The sequence below is a fragment of the Cetorhinus maximus genome, chromosome 30 (genome assembly GCF_964194155.1).
Source record: "Cetorhinus maximus chromosome 30, sCetMax3.hap1.1, whole genome shotgun sequence".
Taxonomy (NCBI): Eukaryota; Metazoa; Chordata; class Chondrichthyes; order Lamniformes; family Cetorhinidae; genus Cetorhinus; species Cetorhinus maximus.
This window is the reverse complement of record NC_135908.1, coordinates 12,210,603-12,228,427: the sequence shown is the minus strand read 5'-3', so window position 1 is coordinate 12,228,427 and position 17,825 is coordinate 12,210,603. Positions and strand designations below refer to the sequence as shown.

Here is a 17,825-nt window from a genome sequence, read left to right as displayed (position 1 = left end):
TGTGGTTGCTATTGAGAAGAGTTGCAAGATTCTACAGAAAAGTCTTTGAAGATTTGAAACAAACAATGTTTTCATTACCCTAGGGCACAGAGCAGGTCAAGACAAAGTGATTCAGCACTACTAGGAGACTCTGTGCAAAGATGGCATGGAATCTGAAAAATGTTGATGAGGGAAATCACCAACAAGTGCAGATAAAGGCAGAGGATGAACATAACTTAACTGAAGCAGAATTTTATGAGCGTCTTTGGGCATATATCAACAATTACAGCCTGGCCTGGTGTTGTAACGTTTGTGAGACACCAAATGTGTGCTAATACACAAAATTGGTCTTAGTAACACGGAAACAGGAGGGAGCCATTGAGGCCCTCAAACCTGTAAGAACATAGGAATATGGGAACATAGGAGGAGTAGGCCATTCGGACACTCGAGCCCGCTCCATCATTCAACTAGACAATGGCTGATCGTCTACCTCAATGCCACTTACCCACGCCATCTCCAGATCCCTTGACATCATTCATACCCAGAAATCTATCGCTGTCTGTCTTGAACGTGCTCAATGACTGAGCTTCCACAGCCCTCCGAGGTAGAGAATGCCAAAGGCTCACCACCCTCTAAGTGAAGAAATTGCCCCTCATCTCAATCCTAAATGGCTTGCCCTTTATTTTCAGCCTGTGTCCCCTGGCTCTGGAACCTCCAGCCAGAGGAAACATCCTTTCTCCATCTACCTTGTCAAGTCCTTTAAAAATTGTGTAAGTTTCAATGAGATTTGTTCAGATTTAATTTATTTCTATGATATTTTATTCTATTTTCTGTTCTGTGCTTTTCAATGAGATCATGGCTGATCTGCAACCTAACTTCATATCCTGGCCTTTGCCCATATCTCTTAATGCATTTGGATAACAAAAATCTATCATTCTCAGTTATAAGTTTATAATTGACCCAACATCAATGCTCATTCGTAGAAGAGTGTTCCAAACTTCTACCATTCTTTACGTGAAGAAACGTTTCCTAATTTCACTCCTGAAATGTCTGGTTTTAATTCTTTGACTGTGGCCCCTGGTCCGAGACTCACCAGTCAGCAGAAACCATTTCTCTCAATCTATCCTACTTATTCTGCTTAGCATCTTGAAAAACTGCGATCAAACGGTTTATAAAAATCAAAACTAAAAACCGTTTCCTTTGCAATGTCAACATTTGGCCGGTTTGCCTTGTCAAATTGGGAGGGGCGTTAAGTAAGCAATTTAATTGCTTTTTTCCTCTCAGAAGATCAGTTTGTAAAACACAGAACTGTAATTGCTTCTCACTGTCTCAGTAGCAACACACATTCCATATATTGTCTTTAATTGTAAAGAATGCATTCGCCACCCCACCCCCACACCCACGCTTCTTCACAGGGAGGCAGGAGTTAGAAGTGGTGCCTTAAAAAAGCTTGGTCATATCGATGACAATTTATCTTAATTTCAGACCACTTTCCCTTCTTTTTGAAACAATATTCATTGAATAGTCAAGATTTCTAGCCATCCATTGCTGACAAGGCTTGCCATTGGCTGACAATCTTCCGGGGTAAACAAACTGCGCACATAATGAAACTTTCCAAACACTCTGCCTCAGTCACGAGATTATATATTAGGTATTTCAACTGTAAACCATGTGTGGAAAAATCAGTGTTTTTCTTTTTATTCATCTAAATACAGATACGAATCTAGAAGTCATAGGCCAGGATCCAAAAATACACCAGTTATTTACTAGAGTATTGAGAGGGGGTATTGGGAAGGTACAAATAATGTCGTTGAGGTCTTTTACTGTTAACTTGTGCAAGATGAGGGTCCACACAGAATGGGTTTAGGGTGCCTGGAGCATCAGCATGTAACAACTGTGCAGCCGTATAGAAAAAGTTGGGGTTTTGGAGTGGGGAGATGGGGTGGAAAGAGTAAATTTCCAATGTTCAAAGGTCCTGAGAAAATGCGTCAGCGTAAGAGGCTTTGTAATAAGTCTCGATTTTGCCAGAATGAGAACTGCAGTGCAGGGAAAGTGCACGTGGAACATTACACTTGGAGGTTAGAAGGAACAAAAGTGACGCACTCAAAGGCGATCTGACCTTCTTAGGCTTGGGATAGATTGACAAAGCTGAGACAAAGCATCCTACATCCATATTCTGGTTCCCTTAGTATTCAAAAAAATCTAGCAATCTCCGTCTCGATTGCACTCAATGACTGAGCGCACAGAGCCCTCTGGGGGACCGAATCCCAAAGACTCACTACCCTCTGTGTGAAGAAACCTCTCATCTCAATGCAAAATGGTCAAACGTTTATCCTGAGACTATGGACACTGGTTCTTGCCCTGCCAGGGTAAACATCCACTCAGCATCCACCATGTCAAGCCCTCTAAGAATTTTAGGTGCTTCAATGAGATTGGAAGATGGGAGGGAGCAACTCCATCCCCATCTCCATCTATCAATGCCATTTCCTGTTGGCCTGTTCACAGTACAGGGAGACCACGCCCCATTCCCACTCACAAAATCACAGAATCACACAATGCAGAAGAGGCCCTTCGGCCCACTGAGTCTGCACCAACACGTGAGAAACACCTGACCTACCTACCTAATCCCATTTACCAGCACTTGGCCCATAACCTTGAATGTTATGACGTGCCAAGTGCTCATCCAGGTACTTTTTAAAGGATGTGAGGCAACTCGCCTCCACCACCCTCCCAGGCAGTGCATTCCAGACCGTCACCACCCTCTGGGTAAAAAAGTTTTTCCTCACATCCCCCCCTAAACCTCCTGCCCCTCACCTTGAAATTATGCCCCTTTGTGACTGACCCTTCAACTAAGGGGAACAGCTGCTCCCTATCCACCCTGTCCATGCCCCTCATAATCTCGTACACCTTCTTCCGTACATCTTCTTCCACGGATAATCTGTCAGATGAGCAGAAATTCCAATTAACATGAAAGAAAACCCCAACCACTCCATCAATCCCAACTGCTTCTCAAAATCTTGAAATTCCCCAGAGTGAAAGTCAGAGTTAATGAAGGCCTTGTCCACTCACGTATCATGCAGTTATCGACCATGAGTCCAAACAAGCATTCTGACCTCCGAACAACGCCCAACCCTATCTGGTGCAGCAGGAATCTCATCGTACATCACTTCAAAAGCAAGGGACACTTCCCAGGCATCGGATCCTCCCAAATTGATCTAATACCAGGATCAAATAGCAACGGAATGGGAGAAACAGGACTGAGAACTGGCGGTAAAAGAGATCAGCAAAAACAGAGACAGAAACGGATGCCATTCTGCGAAGACAGGTTTGATCAGTAGCGTCACTGGGTGGAATCATCCCTGATTTGCACTACGTGCGGTAGCAGGTGGGAAAAAGGGCATTTTACCCGGCAGCCGCAATGGCGGCTTTTCGCGCTGTATCGCCCCATTCCCGCCTCATAGATTATGCAGCCACAGGAAACACGCCATCTCGCTGGTGGGCGGCCTCCAATTTGCCCGCTGCTCCGTCACCTCACCACTTCCTCACGCAGGGCACCATATTTAAACTGCAGCTTGCGCACACATTTCTCAACACTTGCAGCCCAGGAGGGCACCGGTGAAGACATGGCCCCAAAAACCAAGAAGGGTGAAGCCCTCCCTGATTCAGTGGCGCATCCCTGGAACAACGTCTGGACACCGTGGAAGGCCGCCGCAATGTCTTCTACCCCCTGCTCTGGCCGCAGGAGGCCCATCAAGTCTCACCACTCCGGCTTGGGAAACGGTGGCAGCAATGGTCAGTGCACACGAGAGGTCAGTCATCCAGTGCAGGAAACGGATGAATGATCTCATCCATGCCGCCAGGGTACACAACCCTAGGATACCCCCCTTCCCCAGTACACCCCTCGCCCTGAGGCCACTTCTCCCCATCCCCAAGCAAGCCCTAGCCTTGCAGTCATTGAAAAGCCACACCTGGTCTGGTGGGTAGAGACCGGCCCATGAGCCCCCACCTCTAAAAGTGATGTGGCGCTACCTGTGAAGACTGGTGCTAATGGCCTTGAGTGCTGCTTGAAGAAAAGTAGGCAACGAACCTCAAAGTCCCGAACAAAGTGCAGCTCGCCAGGCACACGTCGCCGTGGCGCCCAGAGGATCCAGTGTGGGGGGGATGATTCCGGCGAGCAGGGCTTATAATTATATGCAGATGTATTCAGATGAAGCTCCCGACATGCGAAGGCAGGAAAGACGAGCCACCATTGACGGGCGGAGTGGACGATCACAACCTGGTTTCACGATGGTGTGAAACCGATTCTTGGCCTTCTCGCCATGTTGTCCGCTCACGCCCGCCATGACGCCTGACGCCTACAGGGAGAGAAACTTCCGGCCACTGACTTAGCTCAAATCGGAGCTTTGGTGACCGCATAAATGTTTAGATTGTGGCTCTGACCTTCGACCTGCCAAGAAAAGAGACTTATTACCCATCTTTTGGCAGATCCTTTGACAGGACCCCAATAAAGGGTTTTCCTTTTTGTGGAGCTGACAGAAAGCACATGACTCATAAAGGGGGCTTTTAACGCCAAGTACTAAACCATCCGCTAGTGAGCGAGAGTTGAGATAATATTCTCGGCCCTCCAAACATTTGACAATTTTTCCAGCCTAGATGTTGACCTGCGTTATGGACCATGGTCCTTCGCCTGTTTTGTTTCCTCAATTTAAAAGCAAAAACTTTAAAACTTTGCACTTTTTGGGATTAATGTAATAAAGACTCATGAATGATGTACTTGAACAGTCACTGTTTGACCCAGTTAAAACCATTCATTTCATGGGATCATTTACACTCACCTGAGAGGGCTGATGGAGCCTTGGTTTAATGTCTCACCCGTAAGACAGCACCTCTGACAGTGTGGTTTTAAAAAGAATAACGCTGAGGACAAACACTGTCCCCGCAGTACTATCATTTTGGACATATCATCAATGGGCAGGGTTGCGATCACCACGTCCCTAATCAGCAGTTAGTGACAGTGTAAGACTCCTCACTCACTTTCTTGGGAATCCCAGGTAACTGTATCCACTTGCAAGTTCTCCCGTGTTGCAAAGGAGGTCAGTGTGAATTTCAGGCTCCTGGTCAGAAGAGCCCAGAATCAAATGCCTGGCTTGTATTTTTTTTTATATAAAAGAGGCAGATTTTTGCTTATAACATATGCCATGGACTCGATTCTTGGCAAACTTAGGCCTTGAAAAGGTATAAATGATGTTTTTTTTAACCGATGGCTCCTTCATAATTAAAACCAGAAACACACAAACGACTCGTGGCTCCATACTCAATATTATCCACACACAGAATCACAGGATCTTTACAGTGCAGAAGGAGGCCATTCAGCCCAACGAGTATGCACTGGCTCTGTGAAAGAGCATTCCACCAAGTCCCACTCCCCTGCCTTATCCCCGTAGCCTTGCACCTCCTTTCTTTTCAGGTAGCAATCCAATTCCCTTTTGGATACCTCGTTCAAACCTGCCTCCGTCACCCTCTCATTAAATTTTTCCTCACATCACTTTCACTCCTTTTGCCAATTATATTGAATCTGTGCTCTCTAGCTCTTGATGCTCTCGAGTGGAAACGGCTTCTCACATTTATGAAACTGACCTGAAATTGTAGCAAAGAGGTGTTACAATCTTGAAATGTCAATGATGCCATAATCAGCTATTATAGTGACGTAAACCAGTTACATATGGAGTCTTGTGGCGCAGTTGGTAGTGTCCCTGGCTCTGAGCCAGAAGCTCCAGGTTCTAATTGCATTTCAGGACTTGATGACCAAGGGAAGTGTGTTTATAACACAGCCAAACAGGTTCAGTGTCAATCTGAAAATCTATCCAATGGCAGGCAGTAAGAGCAGGAGAGGTTCCTGGTCAGCCATGTGATGGAAAGAAATTTGGAACCTCTACCATCCAGATGTGGCATGCACGTAAAAGTGCTTGTTGTCACAGCAACCCAGACTTCCTGAGTGATCTACAACACACTACCCACCAAACCACAAGAGTATACATTTAATGTGAGTTATGTTTATCACGCTCTCCTCCTTTTGCTGCAGTATGGCAAATTGTCAACCAGGCCTCCCAATCCCAATTTACGCTCGAAAATGTGGATGTCAGGTGAGGATGGGATTAAGACGTCACACAAGGAATGTACTCCCAGCATCTGCAGTCAGCCGTGGATTCATACTCCAGCAGCTCCAGGCAAGCATGGGGAAGACAACTGGAGGCTCAGAAAAGGCGATATTTTTCCACTACGTCTACAAATCAATAAATGGGGTGCAACATCCGATGACAATACAGAACTTAAAAGTACGAGAGTTTCTCGGTATCAGATATCTTCTTAGGAGTCAGCTTTGTCTTACGCCAAAACAATCACGGAAATCAGCACATCTATCTACGGCTGGGGTAGCCACACTAGGCAAAGATTTCACTGAAAGCCCAGTAAAACCACCGTCAAATACTGTGGTATGACTGCATACAATTCTCGGCACATCCAGCCCAACTAGTCTGTGCTGGCGTTAATCCTCCATACAAGCCTCTTCAGCCACCTCTATAATCATATCCTTCTATTTCTTCCTCCCTCAGGTGAATACCTGGCTTCCCCTTAAATTCATTCCTGCTATGTGTCTTAATTATCCCATATGGTAGCAATCTCCACATTCTAACCACTCTCTGCTTAAAGGAGTTGCTTCTGAATTCCCTATTGGGTTTATAAGTGACAATCCGATGTTGCATTTCAGTCAGAGTCATGGTTAAAACTGCGTCAGACACACGGCCCTCCTCTTATTCATTATTTATCAAATCAGATGTGTGTGACCTGGCCACACACAGTAGCTCTTTGTACCTTTATAGATTCCCCCCCCTGTTTACTGAACTGTCAGAAAAGCAGCCAGTACTCTTACTTCATTTGTTCCTGTTCTACACCATCCAAAAATACATCTTTTTACAAAAAAAAGAAACAAGAGTCCACGTTTTTTTTTTTAAATGTATGTTGGATGCTAGTAATAAGCGCAGGGCCCATTAAACCACAATAACCTGTTTTAATGTTTAGAGCAAGGTGACTTTAAAAAAAAAAATTAAGCATACCCAAAGGCAAACTGAAACAAGGGAGTGTGCCTATTTGCATGAGAGGCTCCAATGTGTCCCATATCGTGTGTACGCTCATCAAAAGCAGAGAGATCAAATAATGAAGCACCATAGGGAACACCGGTAAACTGGAATTCAACATTCCAAGAAACAACAGCAACCTTGTTCGAAACAAAGCCAGGCCCATATACTTGCCATGCCATTAACACTTGCTAACATATAATGCAATGCATGCTAACTATAAATGAGGCAACAGTGGCATCATGGTAATGTCACTGATCCAGTAATCCAGAAGCCCAGGCTAATGCTCTGGGGACTTGAATTCACATCCCAAGACAGCAGCTGGTGAAATTTGAATTCAATTCATAAAAATCTAGAATTGAAAGCTATCCTCAGTGATGGGAACAATGAAACCATCATCGATTGTTGTAAAAACCCATCTAGTTCACTAACGTCCCTTTAGGGAGGGAAATCTGCCATCCTTACCTGGTCTGGTCTACATGTGACTCCAGGCCCACTACAATGTGGTTGACTTTTAACTGCCCTCTGCAATGGCCTAGCAAGACACTCAATTCAAAGGCAATTAGGGATGGGTAACAAATGTTGACCTTGCCAGCTTTGCCCGCATCCCATGAAAGAATATATCTTTTTTAAAAATTGTATTATCAAGGTTAAGGAAACAGAGATGAAGGGTGTTAATTGATTAAGTATCTTGAGCACATGTAAAGAAGGACTTCCACAGTCGATGGACACCGCATCATCAGTCCCCAGTACATTATTTTAGTTTAAGTTTTCTTTAAAGTTTTGTTTTGGTTCCAGTGCCCGTTTAAGGGGTCATTCTTTAGTTAACTGGTTTATTTGTTTATTTAATTCATTCAAAAGAGTATAAAGAAAGACTGTTGGTTCTGTTGCAATAAAGTAAACCCCTTAAGGGGTTGATCATTTATTTAACTAGTTTATGTCCATTTGTTTCTCTCTCCATTGGAGAAAGAGCATAAAGAAAGACTTCTGGAACACTGGGGTTAAGTAAATAGGAGGCAGAGATATGTAATGCTGCGCTCTGTAGATAAACCAACTATCAAGGAAAGGATTTGTGTCTAGTTTCATACTTCACCATCTGGTTTAAGATCCATTTAAGAGCAAGGTATGTGCTCAGTGTAAAGTCTCATCCATTGCTATGAAATTTAGCAAGAAATTCATTTGGCCACATATACCATTTAAATGAGGCTTGTAGCACATAATTATTAACACACTTACGATAGTCAAATGACAATTAAAGATTTTCTGTTGATTTCAAAATGACATGTTTTTCAGAAACAGGGATTCCCTTTAGGGTGACGAGACCTCTGTTTTTCTCAGCTTAGTACGTTATCTGATACTTAGAAACTATAATTCAAATAGCAAATAAAACTATGCCAGGTATGTAATTAGTAATTTCTCCTGCTTCTTCTAGTCCCTTGTTCTCCTACACAGACACACACATATGCACATCCTCTTTCTTAAAAAAATAAATATTCCCTGAATGAAGCACTGGAAATGTATTCTCTCACTTTTCTTTAAATAATTTTGGTCAAACAATGACATTGATTTTTTTTTATATAGAGAATCTGATAAAGGGAGCTAGCGATATTCCAACTATATTGACTTGCTGATGGATCTGGGGAAATTACTATGACTACACACACTTCGAGGTGTCAGCTGTGGCTCAGTTCATAGCACCCTCACCTTTGAGTCAGAAGGTTGTGGGTTCATGTCCCACTCCCGGAAACCAAGAACTGTGAATGTACTCGAAAGAGTTACATGCAATCTGTTGATAACTCGAAAGAGTTACACACACTTCAATTTCCAGGTTTCCTCCCAGCTGGCTACAATTAGAAATATTGTGCCTAATTTTAACTCTGTGCCAATAGATGAGTTTGAATGAGTTAAAATCTCTTTCAATCAAGTCCAAGCCCAGAAGTTTAAGTAAGAATTTGAATGAAGGTATTAAAAGACATCAAACCAATTCCATTGATAAATTTAACTATGTTGTTGCAAAATATGCATTTTTGAAGAATTTCATTTAAAATTTTGGACATTAAAAAATTTCTTTGAAAAAATTGGGAGTCAAGTTTTGGGGGAAAACACACTGAGTGACGTAATTAGTTCATCAACAAGCTGTGACAGTGAAAGTTGACATAGGGAGATTTGATTTGAAATGTGGACTTAAGAATTTACAATGGAGAAAGTTGGCATTAAATTGTGACCAAAGCCTTAACACAGGAATGAAAGGCATACATATACCCATGTAGGTAGGAGTGTGTGACTTCAGAAGCTGTAGTTCCAAATGAAAAAAGTATTTTTAAAATATCATGTTGACTTCTTTTAACCTGGGGCTAATGATTTAGAAGCAGCTGTCAATTTGTCAATGTCCCTCACCAAAAAACAATTAACCTCTGACTGACCATAGTGTCGTAGAAAGCAGATTCTAAGACTGTGTGTGTGTTAGCCAGGTCAACCAGACACTTGTAATGACTTAGCATAACTTCCTTGTTTTGTATTCACAGAATCATAAAATACTGACAGCGCACAAGGGTGCAATTCGGCCCATCATGTCCGTGCTAGCTCTCTGCAAGAGCAATTCACCAAGTGCCACTGTCCCTCTATTTCATTGAAGCCCATCATTTTTTTTTCTTTATAGATAACAATTCAATTCCCTTTTGAATACCATAGTTGAATCTACCTCCACCACACTCTCAAGCGAATGCATTCCAGACCCTAACCACTCACTGTGTAAAAAATGTTTTTCCTCATCTGACCATTGCTTCTTTTGCCAGTTACCTTCAACCTGTGTCCTCCGGTTCTCGTTCCTTACACCAGTGGGAACAGTTTCTCTCTATCTATTCAATGCCTGTATTTACAAAGGCAAGCACCCTGTTTCTTTCTTAACAGCCTTATCAACTTGTCTGCCCAGTTCATAAAGTTCTGAATATACACTCCTCAGTTCCCCTTCATTTGCACCACCCACCTCAGTATCGTACCACCTGCCTCTCTCGTGTTGTCTCTTCTGAGGTGCTTCACTTCACACTTAACCACATTAAATTGCGTCTGCCATATGTCTGCACATTTCACTGCTCAGTCAATATCCTCCTGATGTCCGCTACCATCTTGCTCACTAATACACTGCCAAATTTTGTATCATTCGCAAACTTGGAATTTCCACTCCCTCATCCCCAGGTCATTTATGTATACTACAAACAATGGTTCTAATGTCGAACCCTGGGAAACCCCACTGTATACCAGTCAGATTAAACAGCACGAACCAAGTAGATTCAGTCTTTGAACCTTCTATTATATCTTCGCTCTGCAGAATTGTAATATTAGCTTTGAGGGAACGCCTGCAAAATTAGATCATTGTGACTTCATAAAGAAACTGATATTTAATGAACAATTAGAGGTAGATAAAAGGCATTCTACCACGGAAACAAAAGTGTGTGTAAGCTGCCAGGGGAGACGCCCGCAGGATTTTCAGTTATCACTGAGGGTTTTTTTCCTGAATGATCGATTGCAGGTGGACTGAAGACTAGCATCCTTGCCTCTGAGTTAAGAGGTTGTAGACTGAAGTCCCATCCCAGAGGCTTGAACGCAAAATTTAGGCTGGTGCTATTTCACTGAGGGAGTCATTCAGTAGAACTGAGGCCCCCCTCTGCCCTCTCAGCTGGGCACAAAGTATCCCACTACACTAGTTCAAAGCAGAGCGGAGGGGGGTTCTCCTGTCTCCTATCAGCAGGGCTCTCACAACCAACATCACTAAAAACATGTCACCTGGTCGTTATCATTTGTGGGAGCTTGCTGTGTACAAATTGGCTACTGCATTTCCTACATTACCATAGGGATTGCATTGGCTGTAACGTGTTTTGGGACATACTGAGGTCATGAAAGGTTTTCAATGATTTTTATGAGTGAAAAAAGCAATTTGTCTGTCCAGCATATTGCATCTTCCAACAGACACAACACTGCTCAAATATGACCAGTATTAATGAGAAATAATTTTCATTAGTAAGGAATGCCACAAGCCTGAAGACCTTAAAGGTGTTTAAATCCTCACCTGCTGGGGTACAGTTATTCAAGAAACAGTCTATGAAAAATGAACTCCAGTGTTTTATAGACTTGCTCATTAGCGTGTGCACTGGGGGGACTGAACTGGGCAACAATACAGATGTGACATGCAAGCATTTGAAGAATTTCAATCATGCTCAGAGAAAACAATAATTTCAGGTTAGATTCTGTTCCAACAGCAAAACCAAGCATTGCTTGGCAACTTGTTACACGTTTTAAACGCTATTACCTCTGCCAGTTTGGTCTGGTCTATATACACTCCCCAGGGCCATACGTGGTAAAGGAACATGGCGCCTCAGTTGTTCAGTCCCACCGTTGGGATCCACTCGCCGAAGTGCGTATTGTTCCAAATTGGTGGCAGGAGCGTTCGGTTCCACGGAGTGGGATGAGGGGTATGGATCGACTGGGGCATTGCGGCTGAACGGGTGGAACCCAGTGCCAGCGCCTTCAGAGCTCGCGCGTGGGCCTAACTGGCCAACCTCCGAGGACGGGCCTGGGGACCGAAGGGCAGGGTTTCCGCCAGCGCCGGACGGTGAAAGGGACGCCGGAGTCTCGCCCGCCGGAAGCAGCTGCCCCCTGCTCTCATCATACAGGCTGTGCATGTATCTTCGGTCAAGTCCGTCGAAAGCGGGAGGTTGCTGGGGGACGTTGTACCTCTCCTGAATGGGAAATGGGCTCTGGGGTCGGTAAGGGTAGACGTTTTCTCCGTACTCATCATATCTTGTCCTGGGCTGATAGGGGTACCCCCTGCCTTCCAAAGGCAAGCCCCCAGGCACCCTGCGATAGGGGACGCCCTCATCCACGGCATCGAAGCCCCTCGGCGAGCCATATTCGTAGCTGGGCTCATAAGAGTTGGGGTAGGGCGGCTGGGCCACAGGGTAGCTTGGGTAAGGTGGCTGGGCGAAAGAAGGCGAAGGCTCTGAGAAGGAGCTGGGCTGGTGCTGCCTTGACCTGGTGTCCTGCCTAGGGGAGGCCGGGAGGTACCTGTGGGTGTTGCTGGGGTCTCCAAAGGTCCCTTGCCTCCAGTTGTCTGGGACTTGCCCAAAGCCAAAGGGGTGCCTGGTCTGACCCCTCACCGTCTCGGAGCCCCCTCTGACCGGCTGGGAGGGCGCCTGGCGGCGACCCGTGCCCCCTGGGCGAAGGTATCTGCTGGAACTGGAGGAGCTGGAGCTGGAGGAGCTGGAGCTGGAGGAGCCTCCTCCCAGCCAGACTCTGGGGTGGCTCTGGGGCGGGTCCTGGCCGGCGGGGAGGTACTCGGAGCCGCTGTTGAGGAGGCTGTAGACCCGGCCGTTGTTCTCCCACTGGATCACCTGGCCCCAGCGCCCCTCGCCTCGCCCCCGCTGGGCTCCCACCAGCTGAAACCGCAGGGAAACCAACCAGGAAACTGACCAGCAGCAGCCCAGGAGAGCCGGCACCAGCAGCCGCCTCGCCCCTGGCATCCCGACCCGCCAGCAAAATAAAAAGCCCTCCGGACTGGGGGTGGGGGGGGGAACTTTTCAGACCTTACTCCGTGCAAAAGGCTCAGATTTCCTGGCGAGGCTGTTCGCTGAGTGCACACAGCTCCAGACTGGACATGTTGGGACAGGGTGATGGTGAGAGAGAGAGAGAGAGATATAAAATTAGCTGTGCAATGACACTGCAATGCACCGCCCTCTTCCTTTATTCCTGTCCTCTCCCCCCCCCCCTCTCCCTCTCTCTCTCTCTCTTCCCTGTTCACATCGTCACCACTTGGGTCCCCCGTTTTGCTCCCCTCTGTTAACTCCACCGAACTTCAACTGCTCCAAAGTCTGAAGCCACTCGTCCGCCAGTGAGACTTTTTCCTCCAAAGGGATTCCGTTGGATCCTTGTGCCCGAGCCTCCTCTAAACATCCCAACAGCCCCCCTCCCCACCCCCCACACTCCCCCCCACCCCCACCCCCACACTCCCCCCCACCCCCACCCCCACACTCCCCCCCCCTACCCCCACATTCCCCCCCACCCCCACATTCCCCCCCCCACCCCCACACTCCCCCCCCCACCCCCACACTCCCCCCCCACCCCCACATTCCCCCCCCACCCCCACACTGCCCCCCCATCCCCACACTGCACCCGCCACCCCCACACTCCCCCCCCACCCCCACATTCCCCCCCACCCCCACATTCCCCCCCCACCCCCACACTGCACCCCCCACCCCCACACTCCCCCCCCACCCCCACACTCCCCCCCCCACCCCCACACTCCCCCCCTACCCCACACTCCCCCCTACCCCCACACTCCCCCCCCACCCCCACACACCACCCCCCCACACTCCCCCCCAACCCCACACTCCCCCCCACCCCCACACTCCCCCCTCCCCCCCACACTCCCCCCCTCCCCCCCACACCCCCCCCCCACCCCCACCCCCCCACACTCCCCCCCACACTCCCCCCTCCCCCCCACTCCCCCCCACCACCCCACCCCCACACTCCACCCCCCTCCCCCCCACCAAACACCCCAAAAAAAATTCTCAAACTGAGGAACCACCCAAACTGGGAGCTCAGGGTTTACTGCCCCCTCCGAGGCTTTTAAAGAGAACATCTTGAATTGAAAAGTTCCCCCAAAAAAAAGGTGAAACTTTTTTTTTAAGTGAAACTGTTCCCCCCCCCACCCCCGCATATTCACAGAGTTTGTGAGGACTCTTGAGAAGGGATGAATTCTTCATTGTGGACCCTCTACAATGAACATTCCCCTTGCCTCCTCCCCGCAATGCCATGGAGATCCTATTCAATGGCTGTACAAATCTTCCCTTCCCCCGCCTGGTGATCCATCCAGACTCCAAAACCTGTCAGCTCTGAACAAGGGGGTCATATGGACTCGGAACGTGAGCTCTGTTTCTCTCTCCACCGACGCCGCCAGACCTGCTGGGCTTTTCCAGCATTTTCTGTTTTCATTTCGGATTCCCGGCATCCGCGGTATTTTGCCTTTACCCGGAGCTGCCATTGAAAGGTCTGGCGTCCTGTGGGGCACTCTAACAGCACCGTGGGTGTACTGGGCACTGCCTGGGCTGCAGCGGTTGAAGCAGGCAGCTCCACCTTCTCCAGGGCAATTAGGGATGGGCACTAGATGCTGGCCTAGCCAGCGACGTCCACATCCCATGGAAAAAAAAATCAAAAGTTGCAACTTCAGGGGGCATTGCATCAATGGAAAAGCAGCCCCATTTCAGGTGCCAACTGCAGGAGCTTCCCTACCAGCCAGTTGGATGCCAAGCAGTCGATTGGCGACAGTAAAAATCGGTTTCCATTTGGTAACAAGGGAGTATGAATGGACACCCAGTCGGTTTTAGGTGGTATTTTTTTGTTTTAGATTGTTGGATTCCAAGGAGGAAAAAAACACTTCTAGAGAGAAAAAAAAGTCTTTCATTTATATAGCGCCTTTCACAATCTCAGAATCTCCTAAGTGCTTCAAAGCCAATGAAGTACTTTTTGAAGTGAGGGCACTGGTGTAATGTAGGGAACGCGGCACCCAATTTGTGCACAGCAAGCTCCCATCATGTGACGACGAACAGATGTTTTGTTTTTATTGGTCTTGCATGATTGGAGGATAAACGTTGCCACGACATCGGGAGAATTCCCCTGCTCTTCTTCAAAACATCAGATCCACCTGGGAGACTAAATGGATGCTCGGTTTAACAACTCGTTTGCAAGACAGCACCTCTGATAGTACAGCACTCCTTCAGTCCTGCACTGCAGCAGAGTTTCGAATTCTGTGCTCTAGCTTCAGGAGTGGGACTTGAACACACAACCTTTTAACTTGAGATTTCTACCAATTGGCTTCCCATTCTGAAGGACCACTGGCTCTGAAGAAGGGGTGTTTTGGGGGATGGTGTGGTTAGCAGTACTTTGTCGTTGGCTGCCCCTCAATTCGAGGATGATGTGCACTCAGGGTCACGAGTTTCTGCCTTGGGTCTTCATGTGATTGAACAGGCCAATCCTCGACCCACAGATCATTGGGCACATGGGGTAGAATGTCCCACAAGCAAGTGTGATCTGGAGTGCAGGATTTTCTTCCTTTTCTTTCCTTCTCTGCCGCTGCTTTGCCTCACCGTTAAGACTCTTACGGCCACATGAGGAGGGAGTAAAAAATGACTCCCCTCATTTACCACTCCAACTCTGACCATAACAGGTTTTCTTTAATGAATTCGTAAAGGTTACGCATTTACTCAATGTCTGTGCTTAACCATTTACATGTTGGTTGTAAAGAAACTAGTCTGGCAGGCTTTCTTGAGTTTAAAAGAAAAAAGAGGTAGTTTTTATTGAGTTAAAAAAACTTCACCCAGTTGAAAATACAAAAATATTTTAAAAGATAAACCTGCAATAGACCTTCGCAACGCACACACACACACACACATATACAAGCAAAATTACAAGATATACAGTAGGGGAACTTAGCCAAGTTAAAGTTCAATGTTAAAGCGTAAAAAATCTAGAGAGTTCACTGTTATGAGTCCTTTACTGGCAGCTGTGGCTGTGGCAGATTTTTCCCTATGGTGATCTTGAAATTCCAGGGGCGTATAACTACAATTGCCAGAGACAATTTCTTTTTAAAAACGTAAAAGTCTTTTCCAGGAGTTGATGATTTTCGCACCTGAAGTTCCTTTCAATCGAAATTTTCTCTATCTCCGTGCCGGATTTTAAACTTCAATAAAGATAGCATTTTGAATTTGGGAGAGAAGAGAAGGGAGGTTATTCACTAACTCTCTGCTTATTCACCGATTCTCTGCTAACAAATCATACACTGAGGTGCAATGCCATGGTGAGACCAAATCTGAAGTACTGCGTGCAGTTTTGGTCTCCACATTTAAGAAAGGATATACTTGCATTGGAGTCGGTACAGCAAAAGTTCACTAAATTTGTCCCAGGGATGAGGGGGTTGTCCTATGATGAGAGGCTAAGTAAATTGGGCTTATATCCTCTGAAGTTTAGTAGAATGAGAAGGCGATCTCATTGAACCCTATACAATTCTAAAGGGGTTTGATAGGGTGGACGTTGAAAGATTGTTTCCACAACGCAGTGGCACACCCTCAGGGTAAGGGGGCTGATCACTTAGGACGGAGATGAGGAGAAATTACTTCACTCAAAGGAATGTGAATCTTTGGAATTCTCTACACCGGGGGTTTATGGGTGCTCCATTGCTGAATAATTTTTGGTCTGTCAGGAAATTAAGGGATATGGGGAAAAGGCAGGAAGATGGAGTTTTCACATGCCCATCGAGCTTGCTCTGCCAATTAATACAATCATGGCTGATCTTGGGCTTCAAGTCCATTTTCTCTTGATTCCCTGAGACCAAAAATCTGTCTATCCCAGCCATAAATGTACTCAACGATGGAGCGTCCACAACCATCTGAGGTGAAGGATTCCTGCTCCTATTACTTATATTCTTGTGTTCTTACCATGTGAGTTGCTGAAAACTACCTCTGTAGGAATCTGGCCCAAGCAGCATTGTAGCCCAGGTTATTCTTCTTTTTTTTTTTAGGTGCGCAACAGGAATTTGAACAAAAGCTTAGTGACAATAAATAAAGTCGCCTCTTACAGCTCACTGCATCACTTAGCCCCACTCAGATACATTCACCCAGTAAAATTTCAATACTATGAGTATTGCACAAGATACTATAATGGGGAGGTGATGGTGTAGTGGTAATGTTGTTAAACCAGTAATCCAAGGCCCAGGCTAATTCTCTGGGGACATGGGTTCAAATCCCACCACAACAGCTGGTGGCATTGGAATTCAGTTAATAAATCTGGAAATTATAAAACTAGTCTCAGCAATGGTAACCATGAAACTGTCACCAATGGTCATAAAAACCCATCTGGTTCACTAATGCCATTTAGGGAAGGAAATCTACTGTCCTTACCTGGTCTGGCCTACATGTGACTCCAGGCCCACCACAAGAAGTGGACTCTTAACTGCCCTCTGGAATGGCCTAGCAAGCCACTCAGTTCAAGGGCAATTAGGGATGGGCAAACAAATGCTGGCCTTGCCAGTGATGCCCACATCTCATGAGGGGTGAAAAAAAGGTTCCTGGCAAATTCACAGAGGACAGGCAAGAGAGAACAGGAGTCTGATACCCAAAGGGTCTGTCCTCAACTGCTGAGGCTATAGATCACAATTTCAGGGGAACTGTATTTTTGATCAGGCATTAAACTTCCCTCTCAGGTGGTGTCAAAGATAACAGGGCATTATTTCAAAGAAGAGCAGGGGCATTCTCCCAAATGTCCTGGTCGACGTTTAACCCTCAACCAACATCTAAAACAGATTATCCAGTCATTATCACATTGCTGGAGCTTGCTGTCCACAAATTGCTTACAATACAACAACTTCAAAAATACATCATTGATTGTAAAGTGCTTTGGGGCATCCTGAAGGAAGGTGCTATAGAAATATCTTTAGCTTAAAGGTGTTTTAGCAGCTTTTAGCCAACCAACCTTGAAAGAATGATGACTGCACAGCGTTGATGGGAAGAAGCATAAAACAACAGGCCACCAAGGAGGATGTGAAAACTCAAGGGGCATCTGCACCCTATGGAAGGGGTCCCAGGCCATTGTAGCATCTCATAGAAATGTAGAAGCTAGGAGCAGGAGTAAGCCATTCAGCCCTTCAAGCCTGCTACCCCGTTCAAT

The 17,825-nt window shown here is 46.3% G+C and overlaps 1 protein-coding gene across 2 annotated transcripts in view; it reads right to left on the bottom strand.

Annotated features, from left to right (window-relative positions):
• Positions 1-12,632, bottom strand: part of LOC144670077 (protein-lysine 6-oxidase-like) — a 76,256-nt gene extending 63,624 nt beyond the window's left edge. Inside the window, exon 1 of one of the 2 annotated variants that reach the window (XM_078532471.1) lies at positions 11,419-12,632. In XM_078532471.1, the coding sequence (XP_078388597.1) occupies positions 11,419-12,628 (1,210 nt within the window). In that variant the 5' untranslated portion in view covers positions 12,629-12,632. The remainder of the gene's footprint in view (positions 1-11,418) is intronic. The other variant, XM_078532472.1, reaches the window with a different exon arrangement.
• Between the last annotated feature and the right edge of the window lie 5,193 nt (positions 12,633-17,825).